Below are 21,133 nucleotides of genomic sequence, written 5' to 3' on the forward strand. Positions count from 1 at the left end.
ACACTCCTCTAGAAACTTGATGTAATCCCAAAAGAGTAAAAAATAAAAAGGTTCAACAATGCAAAAAAAGCCAGGGGGGTAACGGGGGTTCAGAGAGGAAAGAAAATACAGCAAAATAAAAGTATAGAAAATAATGAAATCAAAAAACGTTGCACGATCTCCTCCTCTAAAACCCATCTAAATGCCCCTTTGGGGAGGTTGCGGTCTCAGATCTCAAAACCAGTTCGACCAGTTCTCGTTCTCATAAAAATTAGTCCAATGTGGTTTTAAAAAAAAAGAAAAAAGAAAAAGAGAGAAAGAGAGGGAAAAAAAGACCAAACCAAAGACAAAACAGACAATTACTTTTGTCGGGCTGCTTAAAGCGCGAGCTGCCGTGGGTAGACAGGCGGTAGTCGGGTGTTGCGCGTTAAGGTGAGTCCAGTTCAGTATTGCCTATAGGGATGCTCCCTGTAAGGCGTCTTATTGGCAGCTCTGGGGGGAGGAGGGGCCTTCCCTGGGGCCTGTCTCTGGGTGCCGTTCCAGTCGTCTTGGCCTGGGAGACACAGAGACACAAACATCTATATGAGATCCACGTTGCTTTATGATCTACACTACAGTAATGTAGGACACCGTGGTAAGCCATTAAGGCCTGAGGACGATTCTACAATTGGCCGGGTTTCCCAAAGTGATTTTAGCCCTTCGTAGCTCACGCATGGTCGTAGAGAACAAGCCTCGACCGTCATGTTCCTGAGTTTACATGGGTTCGGGCAGAGCGACTTATGTAGTCCCCTACAGCTACACCAACATTCAGATTTCACAAAGTGCTTAATAAAGTCTCATTCCTGTCTAATTACGGTAAGGCATTCTATAATTACCTGTATCCTCTGTGTTCTTTAATAAGAAGCCTTTTTATCCGATCGCTTTCTGTTGTATTTTCCCATGTATTTCCTGGCATTCCCCATACGCACCAACCCCATTGAGATAAACATGGGCTAAAATCTCTTTGGGAAACCCAGGTCTTTTAAATCCTTCTAAGGTGATGATCGGTGGTTCTCAAACGTTTTCATGTCGAGGACCCCTGTCTCAAAATATGTTGTTCCAGGGACCTCAAGGAAGAAAGATTTGACTTACACATTTTCGCTTTCAAAAATATATATTAAAAGATTTTCACAAATTGTATGATCTTTGGAAAATAGCAGATCTACAAGCTCATAGCGCGGCGCTCGCTCACGGTGCCGCGCTATGAGCTTGTATATCTGCTATTTTTGAATAGACAAAGTATAAAACAATGCTGGGTTGATGATTTATACTTAGTCGCGTGCCATTGTCGTGCTCAGTAAATAGCAGATCTACAAGCTCAAAACGTGCCACGAATGTGATCTGCTATTTACGGCATGGAGCACCAAGCAGCATGCAACTAAGTATGAATCAGGCTTTACACGGATAGCTATTCTTACCGTAGGAATCGTACGAGTCTGTTGTCTCTCCGTGACCATAGTCGTAGTACTCTGGTTCTCTGATTGGTAGGAATGAAAGAGAAAGAAGACAGTCTTTGAAACTAGCTGCTGCTTCTCTTTAACTTCTGAGGGATGATGATTAGATCCCAAGATCAAAGCTTGTTTTTATAGCTCTCTGTTTTTTTTAAGCATGAAACATCTCAGACATGGCAAAAAACTAGCAATCTACTAAGATTCAGAGACACACAAAAAAAATTAAGCACTTGCTACAGTTTTTTTTTCTTCGCCTAAAGTGTATTTCTGTACCAAAATCGCATTACGTGTCAAATTGGTGACAAGTAGCTGAAAGTGAGATGGATGCTTGACTTACGCCTGGGGCTGACTGTAGTAGCTGTCGTATGAGTCGTAGGCTGTCTCTGTGTAGCTCTCATCATACGTCTGCAGGAGAGAGAGAGAGAGAGAGAGAGAGAGAGAGAGAGAGAGAGAGAGAGAGAGAGAGAGAGAGAGAGAGAGAGAGAGAGGGGCAGAGACTTAAAATCAAGAATCATGAATGTCAAACTTTTCCCCAAATACTGCACTCCTGCAGACATATACTCTCCAAAAAATTCCATTGCTGGCATCAGAACTATCTCTCTCCAGGGGCGTCACAAGTGGGGGGTGGGGGGTGGGACTGAGTTACCAGGGCCCAAGGTGGAGGGGCCTGTAATTATTTTATACATTAGCTATTGAAAAATAGCAGATATACAAGCTCACAGCGTGGCACCAAGTGCTGCACTGCGAGCTTGTAGATCTGCTATTTTTGAAAAGTTGTGAAAAGGTGTGCGATTCTTTGAATATATGTAGTTACATTTGTAACTAAACTTTTGCTACTGGGGGGTCCCTGGAACTAATGAAAAGGTCCTTCACATGAAAAGGTTTGAGCACCACTGTCATAGAAACATAGGTTTTTCAAAAAACCTTAGAAGGATTTGAAATATTCAAAGACTTGCACACATTTTCAAGATTTTTCAAAAATTGCTATCTACAAGCTTGCAGCTCGGCACTTGTAGATCTGCTATTTTTCAATAGTTAAAGTACCCAGGGCCCAGAAATGGTGTGGCATCCCTGTCTCTCTCCCTCACACTGAGCACTTCCAGTCATAAAAAACACATTTATTCATTTATGAAAGTCTGCGTGCTGGGGAGCTGAGAAGTCATGCATATTACCGATCGATGGCAAAGTCATGCACCTTGTCTCCCGAAGAAAATAAAATTAATAAAACAACCACCACGGCACGTGCCGGCATGAACTCACGTATTCATCGTAGGACTCTGCTGCAGCGGGGGTGTGGGGGGGCGGCGGAGCCATCCTCTGTGGGGGTCCGGCGGCGGGGGGCCTCGCCCGGGGTGCCGCGGCGCCCCTGCTTGGAGCGGCCGGGGGTCCTCCTCCTCCTCCTCGACCCCCCGGCACTCCCCTCACTGCCCCGCCCCGGGCCGGGCCACCTCGGGTCACGCCTCCTCTGGCTGCACTGCCACGAGGGGGCAGACCCCTACCCCTGGAAGAGAGGTGGAGGGTTACTACATACCAGGGACGTGCTGGCCATTGGGAAAAGCGGGACAACTCTCGAACGGCCGGGTTCATTCCCGGCCGGTCCAGGCCGGCCATTAGGAAAAAAATAAAAATAAAATGTCGGCCTTCGTTCCATTTTGGGGGCTAGGCGGCCAACAAAGTAAATCGTCACTGTTGGGCAGAAACCTCGTATCTCCAAGTTTCAAATTTGTAAATTTTTTCGCAAAGCAAAGCCCTGCTTCATCATACAAGGCCGTCGCACAAAAATAGTGAAAACAGCAGATCTACAAGCACACAACGCCTTAAATCATTTTTAAAATGATAAATGAGAAAACAAACGGTTTTGGACATACAAGGTTTCCACCCGACAACGACGAAATATAACTCATGTAATTGGCCCACTGGCTTGTCACTTGTCATGATCTGAAATGGCAAAGTAGCAGCAGCGCTATAGAGAGAGATCTCTCTCTATAGCGCGCAATGAGGGCCTCTCCAACTCTTTTTCCCGGGCTGATTACCCTGGAAGAGAGGGGGAGGGGCGCTGATAAGCAATGCCATGAAACTTTTTTCATATATAAATCGTTGTTGTCGGGTGGAAACCTTGTATGTCCAAAACCGTTCGTTTTGTATTTAGCGTTTTAAAAATGATTAGGTTGGGGAAGCATGCTGGGGACTAGACCAGGGAGAAGAAGAGGGGATATCGTCACTGTCTGGCCAAAACCTCTTAACTCCATTTTTTATTTAGATTTTTTGGTTTTTTGGCATAAATCAGGGCTATTGAACACCCTTTACATCTGAGTGTTGGTTAAAATAATATTGAACCAATGGAAAGTAGCAAAAAGTGCTTGGGACAAAACCTCCCAACTCCACACTTTCTGCCAAACCAGCTAACTCCACCCGATTGGCCCTCTCTTTTTTTCATAAATATGTGCTATTGAACTACCTTTACGTCTGTGTGTTGGTTCAAATAATATTGAACCAATGGTAAGTAGTAAAAAGCCCTTCGGTCAAAACCTCCTAACTCCACTTGAGCTCATTTTCATGAAAATGAACATTTTGGAGTTAGGAGGTTTCGGCCCGACAGCAGAGATATCCTTGTTGTCGGGTGGAAACCCTTGTAGGTCCAAAACCGTTCGTTTTGCATTTAGCGTTTTAAAAATGATTTGAAATAGTGAAAATAGACGATCTACAAGCACACAACGCCTCGCGCCGTGAGGCGTTGTGTGCTTGTAGATCTGCTATTTTCAGTCGTTTCGTGCGACGGTCTTGCATGATGAAGCAGAAAAACAAACAAATATGATGAAGCAGGGCTTTAATTATGAGAAAAATATACAAATTTGAAAATTGGAGAAACAAGGTTTCTGCCCGACAGTGACGACGAGTTTGTGTGTCCGTGTGTGTGTGCGACTGTGTGTGTGTGCGTGCGTATGGGATGCTTCCGCTCACCTGGGTGCCCCGGCAGGGGGTCCCCCGCGGCCTCTGACAGGCAGGCCCCCTCTGCCTCTGGCTCCGTGCTCCTGGCCACCGTTCAGGTAGCTCATCTCCATGAACTGCTCTTGGCAGATCTCATCCATCAAATCCTGCACGCACGCACGCGCGCGCGCGCGCACACACACACACACACACACACACACACACACACACACACACACACACACAGGCGCACACAGTGGAAGAAAACCAAAAAGGTGGGGAGAGGAGAGAGTGAGAAACAGCGTGGTACACGGGAGCAGTGGCGTCAGTTCAGAAAAAGCTAAGGTATGGCAACATGACTGGTGTCTTGCATGCGCGCAAATAGCAACAGGCATGATACATTTATTTTAAGAGGTACATGGATATGGCAGCCTGGAATGGTTGTTCAAGTGCAGCTAAACTTGGCATGTTAGTAAACGTGCCACAATTAACAATAATGCATTGCAGCTGACCAGCGGGAACCTGGGAATATACCATTTTGTCAAGATTGGGGAGAATATCATTATAATCATCATTTTGTTAAATTTAGCATTTGTAGTTATTTTACTGTAATTTAACAACATAATAACCAGAACAGATAGACAAAGAGACATTCATGGATTTATATTTAAAAGTAACTTTTGTTTTCTCCCCTGGACCCAGGGTATGGCAGCTGCATACCCCTGCCATACCCAATTGACGCCCCTGCACGGGAGAGGAGAAAGTAAGAGAGAGAAAGGAGAGGAGGACAGTGTTTAGGACAAAGCAGGGAGAAAGGAGCCATGAATAAAAGAGCAGAAGGCAATTACCGAGCCGCTCGATACCCGGCGTCCCCCCTAATGCCTAACGGAGCACGCAGACTACAGCACAACAAAGTCTCTGTGAGTCGTCAGAGAGAGAGTGCTGGAGGGGAGAGGAAGTGATAAAGCAAGGAGAGCTCCCCGGCCTGCACTCGTGCGTCAGCCAGGAACCTCTCCGCACACGAGGTGAGGCGACTCGACTTTGCAGGCTTGGCAGGCCCTTTGTGGGTCACATGAGCGGCTAACCCATTTCCGTCGCTGTCGGGAAAACAATAAGGTGGCACGGATTTAGAGAGCCGCCGCCTGTTGGAGCGGCACAAATCCCGCGACACAATCCGCCACCTTCCTCCCGGCGTGGGGGCGGGCTGGGGGGGAACAGAACTGTGACCCAATCGATTCTTTTTCATAAATCACTCAGGGATGGCGAAGGCACTCTAATGATGTGATGGTCGAGGAGAAAGGAAAGCCAGATAGCTATTACTGGAATATGCAGCGCGGAAAGGAGCGTTCAATTTATCTGCATCAGAGGGAGGCAAACAAGACAAACACATTTGTCTGATTACAAATTCATGAGACGCTGCTCACGCTTAACCGGTCGGTGGTTTCACCACGCCCTGGCACGCCAACCTGTCTCAATCCAACTAATAGACGGGAACTGCGATTGTGATGAAACAGTATGTGGAGTTTATGGGAAATAACTGAAGGATGCAATAAAACGACCAGATCTAATGGACTGTAAAAGAGGGAGTTATTACAGCCACGCCCTCATCCATTGACACATATAGATGGAATGAAACAAAGCTGTGACTTTCTTTTATAGGCACAATATATATTTGGCGGAAATCAATTTGCAAACAAGTCTCATTATAGCAAAGGAAGCCAGTTGTTCATTAAAATGTTATTTATTTATCCAATTTTTTCCCCTTTTCTGAATCTTAGTAATCTGCAGGGGATGTCCTTTTAAGCAACACAGCGATATGATTGCGACCGTCAGGTCGCAGTTTAGTATCAAAACCTCCACCGGCCGTCCGTCCGTCGGTCACACGTCACATGTCACACCTTTGCCCTGCTCATATCTCCGCATCAGTATGACATCACACTGCTTGGTGTGTGCCGTCAGGGTCATTTGTGTACGGTGTGATGTCATACTGATGTCAGCAGTGTGATGTCATACTGATGTCAGCAGCTATGTCTCTATATATGGAGTTATATGTTGTTCGTGTCCAAATATGGGGCTTGTGAGGTCAGACTTAGTGAGATTCGTCGGTTATCTCCATATATGGAGGGAGAACCAGCTTATGAGCCGATGAGTTGTGTCAGAGTCGAGATCCTGCTTGCATCTAATCTGTCGGTAGATAATGCCGGTCTTATATAAGGGTCATTTGTGTACGGTGTGATGTCATACTGATGTCAGCAGTGTGATGTCATACTGATGTCAGCAGCTATGTCTCTATATATGGAGTTATATGTTGTTCGTGTCCAAATATGGGGCTTGTGAGGTCAGACTTAGTGAGATTCGTCGGTTATCTCCATATATGGAGGGATGTGTTGGTTATCTCCATATCTGGAGATTCAACCTTCAACGATTTTCACATCTTGTTACTAATCTGTCGGTAGATAATGCCGGTCTTATATAAGGGTCATTTGTGTACGGTGTGATGTCATACTGATGTCAGCAGTGTGACAGGAGATAAGCGACCAACGGTCGCTTATCTCCCGATTAGGGAGTCTTACTGGTATATAATACATCAGCCTGTTCATCAGGCCATTTATTTCTCTTCTGATCCAAGACACATTACTTCTCCTGCCACTGAGCGCTAACTGGGAAACCAAAAAACCATTACACACATTACCAGGCCCATTGGCCGACTCATGGCACCAGGCATATAGTTAGGAATAAAATACTAGTAAGACGCCTCACGGCAACAAGCGACCTCGCCCTAAAGGTGATGTGGACATCAGGGATGTGGACACATCAGGGATCTCCATATATGGGCATAAAAGGGATTTGTTCCCCTGGCATCACAGGGATCTCCATATCTCCATATATGGGCATAAAAGGGATTTGTTCCCCCTGGCATCACAGGGATCTCTATAACAAGGCATCATTAATATTGAGGACATCAGGGAACTCCATATATGGGCATAAATGGGATTCTGTTAGTGTGACATCACAGTGAAGTCAGAGCGTGATGTCTCTAACAGGGCATCATTAATATTGATGACATCAGGGAACTCCATATATGGGCATAAAAGGGATTATGTTAGTGTGACATCAGAGCATGATGTCAGAGCAGCAAACCCATAGAAACCCATACAAATGTGCTGTGACGTTTCTCATGGTAATGGGCAAGCCTTGGCTCCACGGCAGGGTAGGTAGGCGCAGCTGGCCTAAACCCCACAACCTCTCAAAATATAACAAACATAAGCCAGAGACAGGCCAAACAAGGCAGGATTCACCATAGAGCAGTCAAACTTTTATTCTCCCTTATGTCATTATAAAAGTGGATGCTTTAGGTGCATACAGATCAACAAGAAAGACTTGTAAGCAGACAAACAGATAGGGCACGGTTCACCGTGCTGACACGGTGAAAAGCAACCCAATTCCTCTGCTTAAGCTGATTGCTTTACGTGCCTCGACTCGACTATGCCATAAGGTCTGTTTGCTGCTGGTAAATACTCACTTCATCTGCTCTAGCCATCCTGCTGGGCCCACTTTAGATTCCCCTCTCACCAACACGCACCCTGCAAACCACCCCCAGCCCTTTTTGAAAGGCATACAGTATCTTAAGTCAATTATTAAAGAACCCCTTGGGCCGTTATTGGAGTAGCTTTCAGGCCTGGCCTCTGTGTGTATAAGGGCTTTGGTTTTCGTGCTCATTGAGCATAGCAGAAATCGCGATTTACATGCCGGTTGAGTCCGTGACACAGTGAGAATGCAGGAACGCAACAATAGCCAAGAAGGGCTTGACCCACTTACCGGGAATAGGAACTTCTTGACTTCCTCCATGGCGTGGGCCATGCGCAGGTAGGCGTCTGGCACAGGGGCGAACACTTCGATGAAGACGTGCAGCTCCATGGACAAGTGGGCATACTTGGGCTCACCGCCTTTCCTCAGTCCCTCCTCCTGGAATGCAGTCAGGCACACAAATAAAGACCTCTCCTTCTGCATCCAGTCAAACCACTTGGACCGTTAGTGTCCCTATTCTGGGGCTGTAACATTCTGCAGGAATAGCCGATCTATAAGCTGCGTTGTTGTAAACCGGCTATTTTGGCGAAGATATTTAGTGCAGAGTGGAAACAGGAGGGGGCCTAGTACGGAGCCCTTGGGAAATCGGTCAACTAAATATAGGGCTTAAGTGGCTCATAAGCAGCTCAGATTCAAGCAAATTATGCATTAGAGAGCTGCATTTAATCTACCTTCCACAGCATCAGGCATTGGTGTGCTATTAATAATATAGCAAACCAAAGCGTGGCTCTGCAGGAATCTAGCTGTTTAAAAGAGCCGCTAATCTTGCAAACCGATCAGCTCAGAATGTCTTGGGCACACTGACAGAAGGCCGCTAATTATTTTTATTATTTACTTTTCAAAGTACTCTGAGACGCCCTTTCTCCAAGACATGGTTTGATAAGCACACTTAACTGGTAGATAACACGTAGGGATGCACGGATATCATCTCGGGTCTTAATATGACTTAATTAAGTCATATTGGGATATCGGATATCGGATAAAACGACCCAGGTCCCAGATAAAAAATTATAATATAAAAAGTCTCTGGCTTATAAATATGCAATATAATCACGCAATTGTAAGCCCATAACCAAACGTTTTAGCATATAGTACAATATCCCACAATCTTATCCAGCTAACCTTTTTCGTCGCTCCTCCACTATTGATACGAGACACGTGTTGCCATTGCATTTTGCACTCAGTTGCACTGACTGCACTCTGTTATTTGAACTGAAGCCTATCCTGCAATAAATGGCTTTAATTGAAAGGTGATGCATTTTTTTTATACTTGCTATGTAGCCTACTGTATCGGGTATCGGTAAAGTATCGGGAAATATCCAAATGTATATCGGATCGGAAATTGAAAAAACATGTATCCGTGCATCCCTAATAACAAGTTTACTACAGGACTATCCTAAAGGTGTCCATGACAGATGCACAGCAAGTGGCTGCCCTAGGGTTTACAATTATGCATGCCTTAATTATCCTGCACATCCACAACAGCTGGGAACCCACAAGGCCCGGCGTCCATCTCGAATAGAGGACAGATGTTTGATGGCTACCGGTAACCCAGATCCTACAGGTGTGCCTAGAAAAACACAGTGCATTACCTTAGTTTTGTCTCTCATGGATCCCTTGCCGAGCACAGAGATCTTGGCTCCAGTCTCCTCTTGCAGCCGTTTGATTGTGTTGCCCTGAGGTCCCAGAATCTTCCCCACAAAATTGAACTGAAACCCAAGCAGAACAAAACAAAATTAGACGGATGATTACCGAAAGGTGGCGTTCTGGCAAGAGTGCAGTGCAGCCTTTAGTGGTATATTTACCACGGAGGGTCGATACAAAGCCTCCCAAGACCAATGATACTACCGGTAAATGTTCACTTCACTACTCGCATCTAAGCATAGAGTGAAATCTTTGTAGACTTTAATATATAAATAAACTGCTAACTGCTATGCCATTTTATGCATTGCAGTCTAACCTCTGTGTAAATATGATTACAGACAAAATGATTAAGGTCAAAGCTATTTGCCAGCAGACAGGTTCTTAATGGAGACGTTTTAACCTAAAAGGTTGGGTCCCTGGGATGGGTTCAGGAAGGTTGCATATGCAAATTTGATGATCCCTCCCCCCAAAAAGGAATCACTCATTAGCTTAGCAGTTCCAATTCAAATGTTGTGGTAAATGATAGTCTCTGTGGGGTGGAAACCTTGTACATCCAAAATCATTACTATTCAGGAAATAGAGAAAAGAACCTGTGTCCCAATGCATCTAATCTAGTTATAATTTAGTCATATAATTTAGTACTATTCATATGTTAAACACTTATAAAACCCTTACAATCTCGACCACTTTCAGTTTCAAAATGTTTCTAAAATAGCTCAAATAACAGATCTACACACTCAAGCTTGTTTTGGGGCATTAACGCTAGGAAAGAAATTAAAAAAATAGAAATGGAGATACGAGTATGCTGCCTGACCGCAACATTATGCAAATCTTAGCATACAAAAAGAAATCACTCATTAGCTTTGAAATTCCAGTCCAAATGTTGTGGGTTATGATATAAAAACGGAGCAGGACACTGAGGACTGAGAACTGTCCAGCATTACAGGCAGTACTCCTACATCATATTGATCTAGTGCTGGAGACAGACAGGGCGACATCTAGGGATCTTCTTGTTAGAACTGAGCTTTACATCCTTTTTTTTCTTTTCTCCCCTGATGCAAAAATAAGTATCCCATCTATCTGGGCAGCAGTGGGCACCATATGCTATCCACTTTGAAAACCACAGCAAGATCATCTAATCCTAACCACACTGCCGGTGTATGACAGGAGCCAGTGTAACCGAGTCAACCTGGGCTGACAGAAACAAGACAACCCATATTATATTATATATAGTGTACAGTATGTACAGTATATATAGCTAGCGATATAAATGTCTTACATTGAGACGGGTTATGCCTGAACATTGTGTGCCACCGACACAGCATAATAACATGTTTCTGCAATCCATGTCACCATATGTCTGAGCCATATATAGATCAAATACATACTGATGAAACCACCTGAGGTTAGGCAATCAAGCCAGAAGGCATCTCAGTATAGAATAACTAACGCTTACTGAAACGCCAACACAGCACACGACGCAGTCTGCAGACTAGAGCAGAGCAATGTCCTTTACCATAACATTATTAACATTTTGATCCTTTTGCTGGCGTTTTAGAAACGCAGCCGTATCCAGGGTAATTATACACCTGAGCTAATAGATCAAGGTTGAGAGGAGTAATTTGACCCGATGGCTTTGTGTAATTGAAACTCGGCTGCGGAATGAATTAAATCAAAAGGGGCTAAGAAGAGGATAGGATTGGACTAGAGCCCGAATGATGCCAGATCTTTGGGTCCGATGCCAATACCAATTCATGAGAACATTTAAGTCTAAAGCAAACAAATAAATACAAATAAACCTGTTTTGGTAGATAAGAAATAAACACTATGTGAACTTTATTTTTATTTAACGTATTCAATGTGCAAAAACATAGCTCATCTACTGTATTATGATCAAAATGCGTCATGAGCTTGTAGATCAGCCGTTTTTGAACATTTTTGATAACTGAAGACTTTTGAAGAATTCGGCCTATAATGACATACATATGAGGACACCAAGATGAAAGTAAATTAGTTAAAAATATCGGCAGCATAATTGCAGATAACGATGTTGTCAACGATGTTGTCAACAAAGTCAAATAATGGCCGATATATCTGTCTGGCTCCATTAGAAAGAATGCAGGGATGGGGGGTAAAGGGACTAAGCTCACCTTTGGGTACTGTTTTACTGGTATGAGCACTCGCTCCTTAAGTTTGATGTTCTTTGTTGTGAAAAGGTCCAGATAGGTTTCTCCTCCTTCCTTTTTGGGCTCTCCTTTCTGGATTCTATCGACCTCTATAAAAAGGAAAAGGTATCTGTTTCAGGCATATTGTTTTGGATGCAAAAACGTGATACATATACTCGCAGCTTCAATCAATCAAGACATCAAACAGAGCTTTTGTGGCACGGCATTATGTCAGACGTGGAGAGAATTTCTGGATGTAAGAAGTATTTTGCCACATGAGAACGGGTTTGTTCTAAAATTAGAATCTTCTTCTGTGCCATGCAGCCTCCCTGTCATGAGGGCAGAGCTTAATATAAAAGATAAATAAAAAGAATGAAGTCACTGCAGTACTCAAATCACAGAGGCTACAGTTAACTACATGAGAGAGGGGGTTCAAAATATAGTTATAAACAAGTTATTCTAGTGCTTTGGCTAATATTTGGTCGATAAAACAAGTTATTCATTTCACTCTCACGTGTTAAAAGACCATAAAAGTGTTTTGCATGTTTTGACTGTTGATTAGATGCCATACATTACATTACTTCTGTCAACTTTCTAAAACATTAGCATATCATATCGTCGTTGTCGGGTGGAAACCCTGTATGTCCAAAACCATTCGTTTTGTGTTTAGCATTTTGAAAACGATTTAAAATAGTGAAAATAGCCGATCTACAAGCACACAACGCCTCGCGCCGCAAGGCGTTGTGTGCTTGTAGATCTGCTATTTTCACTAGTCATGGGCAACAGTCTTGTATGATGAACAGTGTATGATGAACAGGGCTTTACTTAAAGAAAAAAATAAATTAATTTGAAACTTGAAGATAAGAGGTTTCTGCCCGACAGTGACAATATTTTTTATTGTTTTGTGTTATTCCTAGCCCCTCCAGGAAGCCATTGGCTCCCATTCATTTGAACTTCCAGAGATTGGTAATCAAACACAGGAAACCTTATCATGCCACCTTTATTTTTCATCAAAGTTACATTATCATTACATTTTAAAGCAGCTTAAGGCACAGATTAATCTTAAACGTCTACAAAGTAGACTGGAGAAAAGATTACTTTATGGACAAACTTCAAACGTCCATCCATGACTTCAGCAAGCCAAGGTGAATATTAGCCAGATTAGCAGATAATTTTAAGGAAAATATTAATAAAAAGGGGGATCTAGTAAACATGCAAGAACACTGGTGTAGTCCTTTAGAAGATAGCAGTTTATATGTTGACTGACAGTATACTAATATTATGATGGCTATATCGTGAACAGAACCAAAAACATCAATAAAATAACCTGAAAACTTGAAAAATCGCAACTACAAATGTTTCCCAAATCATTCAGTCCGACATGAGAGTCAGGATTATTTGACCTACACACAATGATATCCCAAAATGGACCGTGGTTACATTTGTACATGCTCAGAGTTAAATTAACAATAGATTTCACTGTGTGTATATTTAGTCTACAGCCATATGAATCTCCCCACCTCCAGTGCCTTCACACAGCATCGGGCTGAGCTCAAAGCTGTGCCTTGCATCACCTCTTCCACAGTGGCAGCAGCCATACAGGGCACCCAGCCTCCAGGGCCCACATACCCACAGTGCCATCACAGCCGCCTCCTCACCTCTGGCTGTGACAAGTGCTAAAACTGCGATGTGCAGACGTGTCAGCTACCGCACCGCACTGTCTACCGGCTGCACAGGGCAGGGGGGAGGAGAGCTATACTGGAGACGTCTGTCTCCTTGCTGAGAGAGCCGAGCAGCGCACACACACACACACACACACACACACACACACACACACACACACACACACACACACACACACACACACACACACACACACACACACACTGACCGACACACTAAAAGAGGAGAGCCATAATACCTCTGTACAAAGCATAATAGGCTATTATATCGTCGTTGTCAGGTGGAAACCTTGTATGTCCAAGACCGTTCGTTTTGTATTTATCATTTTAAAAATGAACTAAACAAGTGAAAATAGCAGATCTACAAGCACACAACGCCTCGCGGTGCGGGCGTTGTGTGCTTGTAGATCGGCTGTTTTCACTACTTTTGTGCGACAGCCTTGTATGATGAAGCAGGGCTTTACTTGGTGAAAAAAACGTACACATTTTAAACTTGGAGATACGAGGTTTCTGCCCGACATTGATGATATAGTAGTTGTACATCTGTGAGCATCCTGGACAAAGAAACTATGCAGGCCAATTATTCATTTAAAAAGTTTACAAAGGCACACACATCCAAGTGACTAAATTCCTATAAAGAACAAATTGAAAACAAAAGAAATATGGTCTGAACACTAAGGCTGGGCGATATTAGGAAAACCTTCGTTGTTGAATACCTCGATATCGATATTACTCACGATATAAAAAACAATTGCATTATATAGTTTTTAATGTTTTAATGTCCACTGCTTGCCTAACCCAGATAATGAATAGCATATGCATGCATGCACACTGCACAGTACACACAGAATAAGGAAATTAAATGCCTTTTTCCATTTCCAACAATGGTTTTATTGAAATAACCACACCTGGTTACAGATAGACTGCTTTTTTGCATGTGTTACGTGCATGCATAGTGTATCTGTTGATTAATTTGACACATACACCAATACCTCATTTCAAGCCGTCTTCGTCGATATGTACCTCGCATGTTGATACCTCGATATCGATATATTTTCGATATATTGCCCAGCCTTACTGCACACATCATCATGCAACCATGGATACTTAATATATTACCCACCAAAAAGGTGATGCTTCAAGCATCTTCTATATGGCTGGTAATCTTAATATCCAGTCTACGGACTCTATGCTTCTGTCAGCCGATTATTCATTATCATTAAAAAATGTAATTTAGTCATGGACTTGGCAGCTACAAAAATAACCATGTTGCAGTGGCAGCAGCAGCAGCAGCTTGCCACCAAGGCACCAACCATTTGAAAAGCACATGGGACAATTACTGGAGCTGGTTTTAATGGACCAGGCAGACAGGTCTCACAGATTTTAACACAAGCTTTGGTGGCACACATCAGAAAGAAGTGCCATTCTCCAACCATTTCCATTAAACATCTTGTAACAGCAAAGCTTTTCATTCTCCAGGATGGACCAGTGAACAGGGATGCTGCTGAGAGTCACACCGTTAGTCCGCAGACTAACTGATGTTTACCTCAATGGGACACGACACCGCGCCTCCTCCAGGCTGCAAAGTATCGGGGTGACCCTGGCAGGCTGTCACACTGTCGCACATTGCATTGTGTGTGCAACATTTCTTATGGACAATGCGAGAGAAACTGTGGCGTTTGCCGATTGTGTCCTCCAAGCCAACTTTGACATTTCATCACAACAGGCGTGGGGCTGATGGATGGGGATGGGATGGGGGGCTCTTTTGGGGGGCTTTAAAATTAATGTGTAGGCTATACAATCCCACGACGGCGTCGCTTGTCGAGCGGAGCGGAGCAGAGCCTTTCATTGGCTTGTAGATTGAAGTCTTCTTGTCGGCAAGCGACACAGTTGTCTTGTCTCCACGCAGTATAGGCCTACATTATCATAAGCTTGTAATTACTCGGCTATCGGTCACACGCACATAACGACACGTCGTAGCCGCAGAGGAAATCTTTCCCACCGACCGGAGACAAATCAGATCAGATACAGCCTACTAATAACGGTAGGCTGCCTACCACTCAGTATTATAAGTATGCATTTATTTAATGCGACTGTTATAAAATATATTCACCCCAACAACACGTGTTGGGTGGTGTGAGAGGATTTATTGTGAGCGATTAGGCTATAATAGGGAGGTCTGTACTGTGTCTCGTCCAGCGTGCACGCAGCGCGCGCGCGCGCGCGCGCGCACACACACACACACACACACACACACACACACACACACAGCGCCAATCGAGGTGCGAGTTTAGTGCAAGACAGTAGCCTAGCAGTGTAACAATAATAACAACAATATAATAACAACAGCGTGTGGGACGCTGCACTCAAACGTCGCCCCAGAATAAACACTTTATTACCTGCAGATAAAAGTTTCATGGCGTGCGTAAAAGACGCGTCCAGGCTGTCCTTCTCCGCCAGCAGCTCGGGGAGATATTTGCCGTCGCTCTCCATTTCCTTGTATAACATAAAGAATTACAAAAAATAAAAATCAGTTTGCGATGATGGGGAGATGGCTCGATGCGTAAAACGCGCAAAAAACCCCCAAAACCCACCACCACCAAATGTTAAAAGAGTAGTCCAGTTATGCCACTATTATGGAGCGCGTATCCACTTCGCAGCAGATTGCGTTTTGCATGTGGCTGGCGCGCGTTTGGCGAGCACAGAGCAGTGCTGTCTGTCTGCGTGCGTGTGTGTATGTGTGTGATCAGTGTGTGTGTGCGTGCCGTCTCCTTGCAGCAGCAGCGCTCTGTGGAAATGGAAGAACAAAAGCTGGTGACTGGAGGATGATTTGGACTCAACCATGCAGCGGAAGTGAGCTCAGAGAAGCACACAGCTTATTGCTGATCCGACCCCGCCCACCGCAGCCTCATTTATATCGTCCTGTCAAGTGGAAACCTTGTATGTAAAAAAATATATATATGTTAATATTCTACTTTTCAGTGGTTGGTTGAATACATAATGCCAGCACAGGCACTGCACCTACTTCACTTTAAAGGACGACTTCACCACTTTTCAACCTATCTTCATTTTGGTCCTCACTATAATGTTGTTCACAATAAAATGGCACAATCTTTTTCTATTGGAGGGCTGTGGGCAGTTTTTTAAGCAAGAATGTTTAGATTGTTATTATCGCGAGAACAATGCATGGCTTCCATTGTAGCATGGTAACTTTTCGGGAATAGAAGCCTGCGGTTTCCATTAGCTTGGATTCCCCATCGATGATGTCACTGGTAGACAGGTTTCTGAATTGCCCACAGCCCTCCTATGAGACACAAACCGAGTAGGGGGAAAATGTGCTATTTTATCATGAACATTAGTGAGGACCAATGAAGAAGGTTGAAAAGTGTTGAAGTCATCCTTTAATTATTTCTGTTCAGAAATAGCAGATCTATCTACAAGCTGAGAGCTCACAGCATGTACCGGTAGCATTGCTTGCAATACTTTCTGAGCTTGTATTTGGGCCTTGTGTGATACTGTAGATTATTATGAAGGGCAATCATTTAGGGGGAAAACATAAAAAGTTTAAATATAAGTTCAGTCACCCGAGAGAGACTTGGAGTAGAACCGCTGCTCCTACACTTGGAAAGGAGTCAGCTTAGGTGGTTTGGGCATCTAGTACGGATGCCCCCGAGCGCCTTCCTAGGAAGGTCCTCGATGCGCGTCCCACTGGGAGGAGACCCCGTGGCAGACCAAAGACCAGATGGAGGGATTATATCTCCAAACTGGCTTGGGAACGCCTCGGTACACTCCCTGAGGGAGTGGAGGAAGTTGCTCGGGATAAGGAAATCTGGAGGTCTCAGTTGGAACTGTTACCCCTGCGACCCGATTCCGGATAAGCGGTTGAAGATGGATGGATGGATGGATGGATATACAGTATAATATTGGGATATACAAAGGTTCACTTTCTGCCCAGCGACACTGCTGGTTCGCTCAGGGTGCCATATAGCCTGGGACCGCCACTGGTCAGTTGCCAAAAAGAAAAGGTATAGCCTATGTTCTTTTTGGCAAGCAACCATCTTGTGGTGTTTTGCAAGACTTCATTCGATTTGCGGCACTGTTGTGGGTGTGTGAAAACTGTCAGAGGTGGTTTTAATGTATTTATTATTTACTTTACTTTAGGAAAAAATAAGGCCATGCAGAGAGGCATGAAGTCTCATGGTGCTTTCTCTGCATGGGGTCTTTGCATCTGTTGTTTCTCGCATAATTCATTCATGATGATGACATCACTGATTGCCTAACCTCAGGTTGCATGAGGTGTCCAATAAATTGGGCAATGATTCTGTCATCCACTTGTCTTAAATCCTTTAGTCTAAACGACTTTAAAGAGACAGAATAGGAAGCAGGTCCTGCTTGCTAATATTCTGTCTTCCTGATATTCTGTCTAGCAGGATGTTAGGATAGGGTAGGCCCTTAATGCGGCTGCATAATGAATTTATTGCATCAGTGTTATTGCAATTGATATGAATAAAGTAATGGTCCACCAGTGTGTAATCAGTTGAATCCCTCTGCACTGAGCTTCTATGGGCAGCCAGGATATGCAGCTTTTTAAATTCTAGGCTATCTACTGCCCCTTAGTGGATCTGATAAAATACACTGTGAGTGGACCATCCATGACCAGAGCACATGATGCAGGTGTAGGCTGACTGCCGACCTGAAACCCTTCCTTTGTCCTCTCTCTCCCCTTTCCTGCTGACATTAATGGATTAGAAAACATTTAGGGACGCTATGTACAAGCGGAAAGTGCAACACAGCGTCTAGGGCAAAGTGGTTCCCAAGGTGTGCCAACTGCCAACTGCCAAGGGAGGCACACACAGTGAGACAAGTCCAGGTGTGCCATGGGATTTTGTGACACACACAACTAGTACACATTACTATTGCAATATGTTAAAGGCCTACTAACAAATATGGTTTGGAATTGTTTTGAATTTACTATTACGTACATCACGTGATCATTGTGCAAACTACTTTCCCCAATACAGAGGCAGATTTTAAAACAGGCTCGTGCACACATAGACATCAAAGGGGGCTTGAGCCCCTGCCCCTTTATCAGTCTGTAAAAGGTGCCATCTAGTCTAGATCATGAATGCAGTTTTCACATACCTGAAGGCAGCATTCAAGAGAATTGTCCAAACTCTCCTGAACTTGAATGCAAGCATCTTATGTTGAAAGAATTGCCCTCTCTGTGTAGTAATCCATGCCGTTACGCCACATCTCCAGTATTGAATTGATTATGCTTAGTTCAGTGTGGTATCACGCACCAAAAATAGACGACCTCCAAGCTTGGAGGTTTTTCGGTATTTCCACCAAAAGGCCCTTTTAGAAATGTCAGCACATGCCAATCTCTACACGTCTCTGTTCTAAAATATATATATATTAACCACTTTCAAATTGGCATTTGTCATGTTATTGTAGATTAAATCAACGTTTGTATTCACAATAATAAAAAAAAATAGCAGATACAAGCTATATGCCTATGCATCGCGATGGGATGTGTTTTGATCCATCCATCCATCCATCCATCCATCCAAGCGAGAGCTGTGTCCGTGTGCTCGGTAATAAGTCGGATTCTTTTCCGGTGGGGGTTGGCCTCCGCCAGGGCTGCGCCTTGTCACCTATCCTGTATCATTTCACCTCACCTCACTGGATCATTTCGCAGCCGAGTGTACAGCGGCCGGAATGAGGATCAGCATCTCTAAATCTGAGGCCATGGTTCTCAGCAGGGAACCGATGGATTGTGCAGTCCATGTAGGGAATGAGAGTTTACCCCAGGTGAAGGAGTTTAAGTATCTCGGGGTCTTGTTCACAAGTGAGAGAAAGGGAAAGACGGAGAAGGAGATCAGCCGGAGAATCGGAGCAGCAGGAGCGGTTTTGCAGTCGCTAAATCGCACTGTGGTGAAGAAAAAAGAGTTGAGCCGTAAGGCAAAGCTCTCTGTCTTCCGAGCAATCTTCGTTCCCACTCTCACCTATGGTCATGAAGTGTGGGTCATGACCAAAAGTATAAGGTCAATCAAGTTCAATCACCCGAGAGAGACTTGGAGTAGAACCGCTGCTCCTTCACTTGGAAAGGAGTCAGCTTAGGTGGTTCGGGCATCTATTACGGATGCCCCCCCGAGCGCCTTCCTAGGAAGGTCCTCGATGCACGTCCCACTGGGAGGAGACCCCGTGGCAGACCTAAGACCAGATGGAAGGATTATATCTCCAAACTGGCCTGGGAACGCCTCGGTATACTCCCAGAGGGAGTGGAGGAAGTTGCTCAGGATAAGGAAATCTGGAAGTCTCAGTTGGAACTGTTACCCCCGCGACCCGATTCCGGATACGCGGTTGAAGATGGATGTTTTGATCCAGTATCACCTATTTTAGCATTTTTGAAAATGAGTGAAATATGGAAGTGGTTAAAACTTGTTTTGATGATAAGAGTGATAACACATTATGTAATGTTCTGAATATTGTAACTTGCCCTTTATTGGTGTGCTTACATGGGCACAACAAGTTAGAAAACCACTCATGGACTATAGTTCCTGAAAATCAAATGGTGGTGGTAGTGAAGCTATCATAGCACCTCAGGGTCATGGGGATTACAGTTGGCCCCATGCATATAAAGTGAGGCCGGGTTAATTCCCCGCACCTCGCATCTCTGGGCGTGTGGTGCGCGTTATTCGCAGGTGGACGCTCTTTGAACAAACATCAAAACGTGGAACCATTTGTCTATGGGCCACCAGCGCACAAAACTATTACGATCGACCGCAGGTGTACCCAAGCATGCATCTGCTCAAAACAAATGAAGGCAAATATTGTACGCAATAAATAGTTATGGGAGGCTGCGTGCCCTCTCCAGCTCTCAGCACTCAATTTGATCTATCTTTGACCATTACAATGTTATTAGCGTCGGAGGTTGCAAGGTTGTCCTGGCTTCTCTTGTCATTGACAAAATGGATCGCCTGTGAGCTGAATATCAATTGGCTCATAAAAGGAAGAATTGCTTGGCTTGGCAGGTGGTATAGTTCCAATCTGATAGCTTGCTCCCTAGCCTTCTGCTTGTGTGGACTTTCCTCTCCCCTAACATACAGAGCCACATGCTGGGGTAAACAAAGGCAGATGGAGAGGGTAAACACTAGATGGATAGAAATGGTAAGTGGTGGTGGAAAGGAAGAAGATGAATAGAGAGAGAGAGAGAGAGAGAGAGAGAGAGAGAGAGAGGGAGAGAGAGATAGGGAGAGAAAAGAGAGAGCGAGAGAGTGTGTTGTTTTGTCATATGGACAATTATCCTACATTTACACTAGTTTATGTCAAATACAATCACAGGCCACAACACACCACCACAAACAAATTAAGTTAGAGAAACACATCTACGAGTAATTTACAAACAAAAGGACGCCTCCTTCATAATCCTTTTCTCCCATGAGGAAAAATATGAACATCTGTTCAGTGAGTGAGTGAGTGAGTGAGTGAGTGAGGGAGTGAGAAAGAGAGAGAGAGAGAGAGCAAGAGAGAGAGAGAGAGAGAAAGAGAGAGAGAGAGAGAGAGAGAGGAGAAGAAGCAGAAGAAGAAGAAAAAATGAGTAGGCCTTAAAGGAGCCACACCATGCTTTTCAAAATATATATTTTATATACACATT

The 21,133-nt window shown here is 44.2% G+C and overlaps 1 protein-coding gene across 1 annotated transcript; it reads right to left on the reverse strand.

Annotated features, from left to right (window-relative positions):
* Positions 1-422: 422 nt before the first annotated feature.
* LOC308292493 (KH domain-containing, RNA-binding, signal transduction-associated protein 1-like) lies at positions 423-15,969 on the reverse strand (the record flags this gene model as incomplete). The annotated part of the gene is made up of 9 exons (XM_080734835.1): positions 423-532; positions 1,437-1,495; positions 1,807-1,874; positions 2,730-2,970; positions 4,431-4,564; positions 8,217-8,363; positions 9,578-9,694; positions 11,780-11,904; positions 15,876-15,969. The coding sequence occupies 9 exons, from the start codon at positions 15,967-15,969 to the stop codon at positions 423-425; spliced, it is 1,095 nt and encodes a 364-aa protein (XP_080590961.1).
* Positions 15,970-21,133: the final 5,164 nt, after the last annotated feature.

This window comes from Nannobrachium achirus, assembly GCF_963921795.1.
Source record: "Nannobrachium achirus genome assembly, chromosome: 10".
Classification (NCBI taxonomy): domain Eukaryota; kingdom Metazoa; phylum Chordata; class Actinopteri; order Myctophiformes; family Myctophidae; genus Nannobrachium; species Nannobrachium achirus.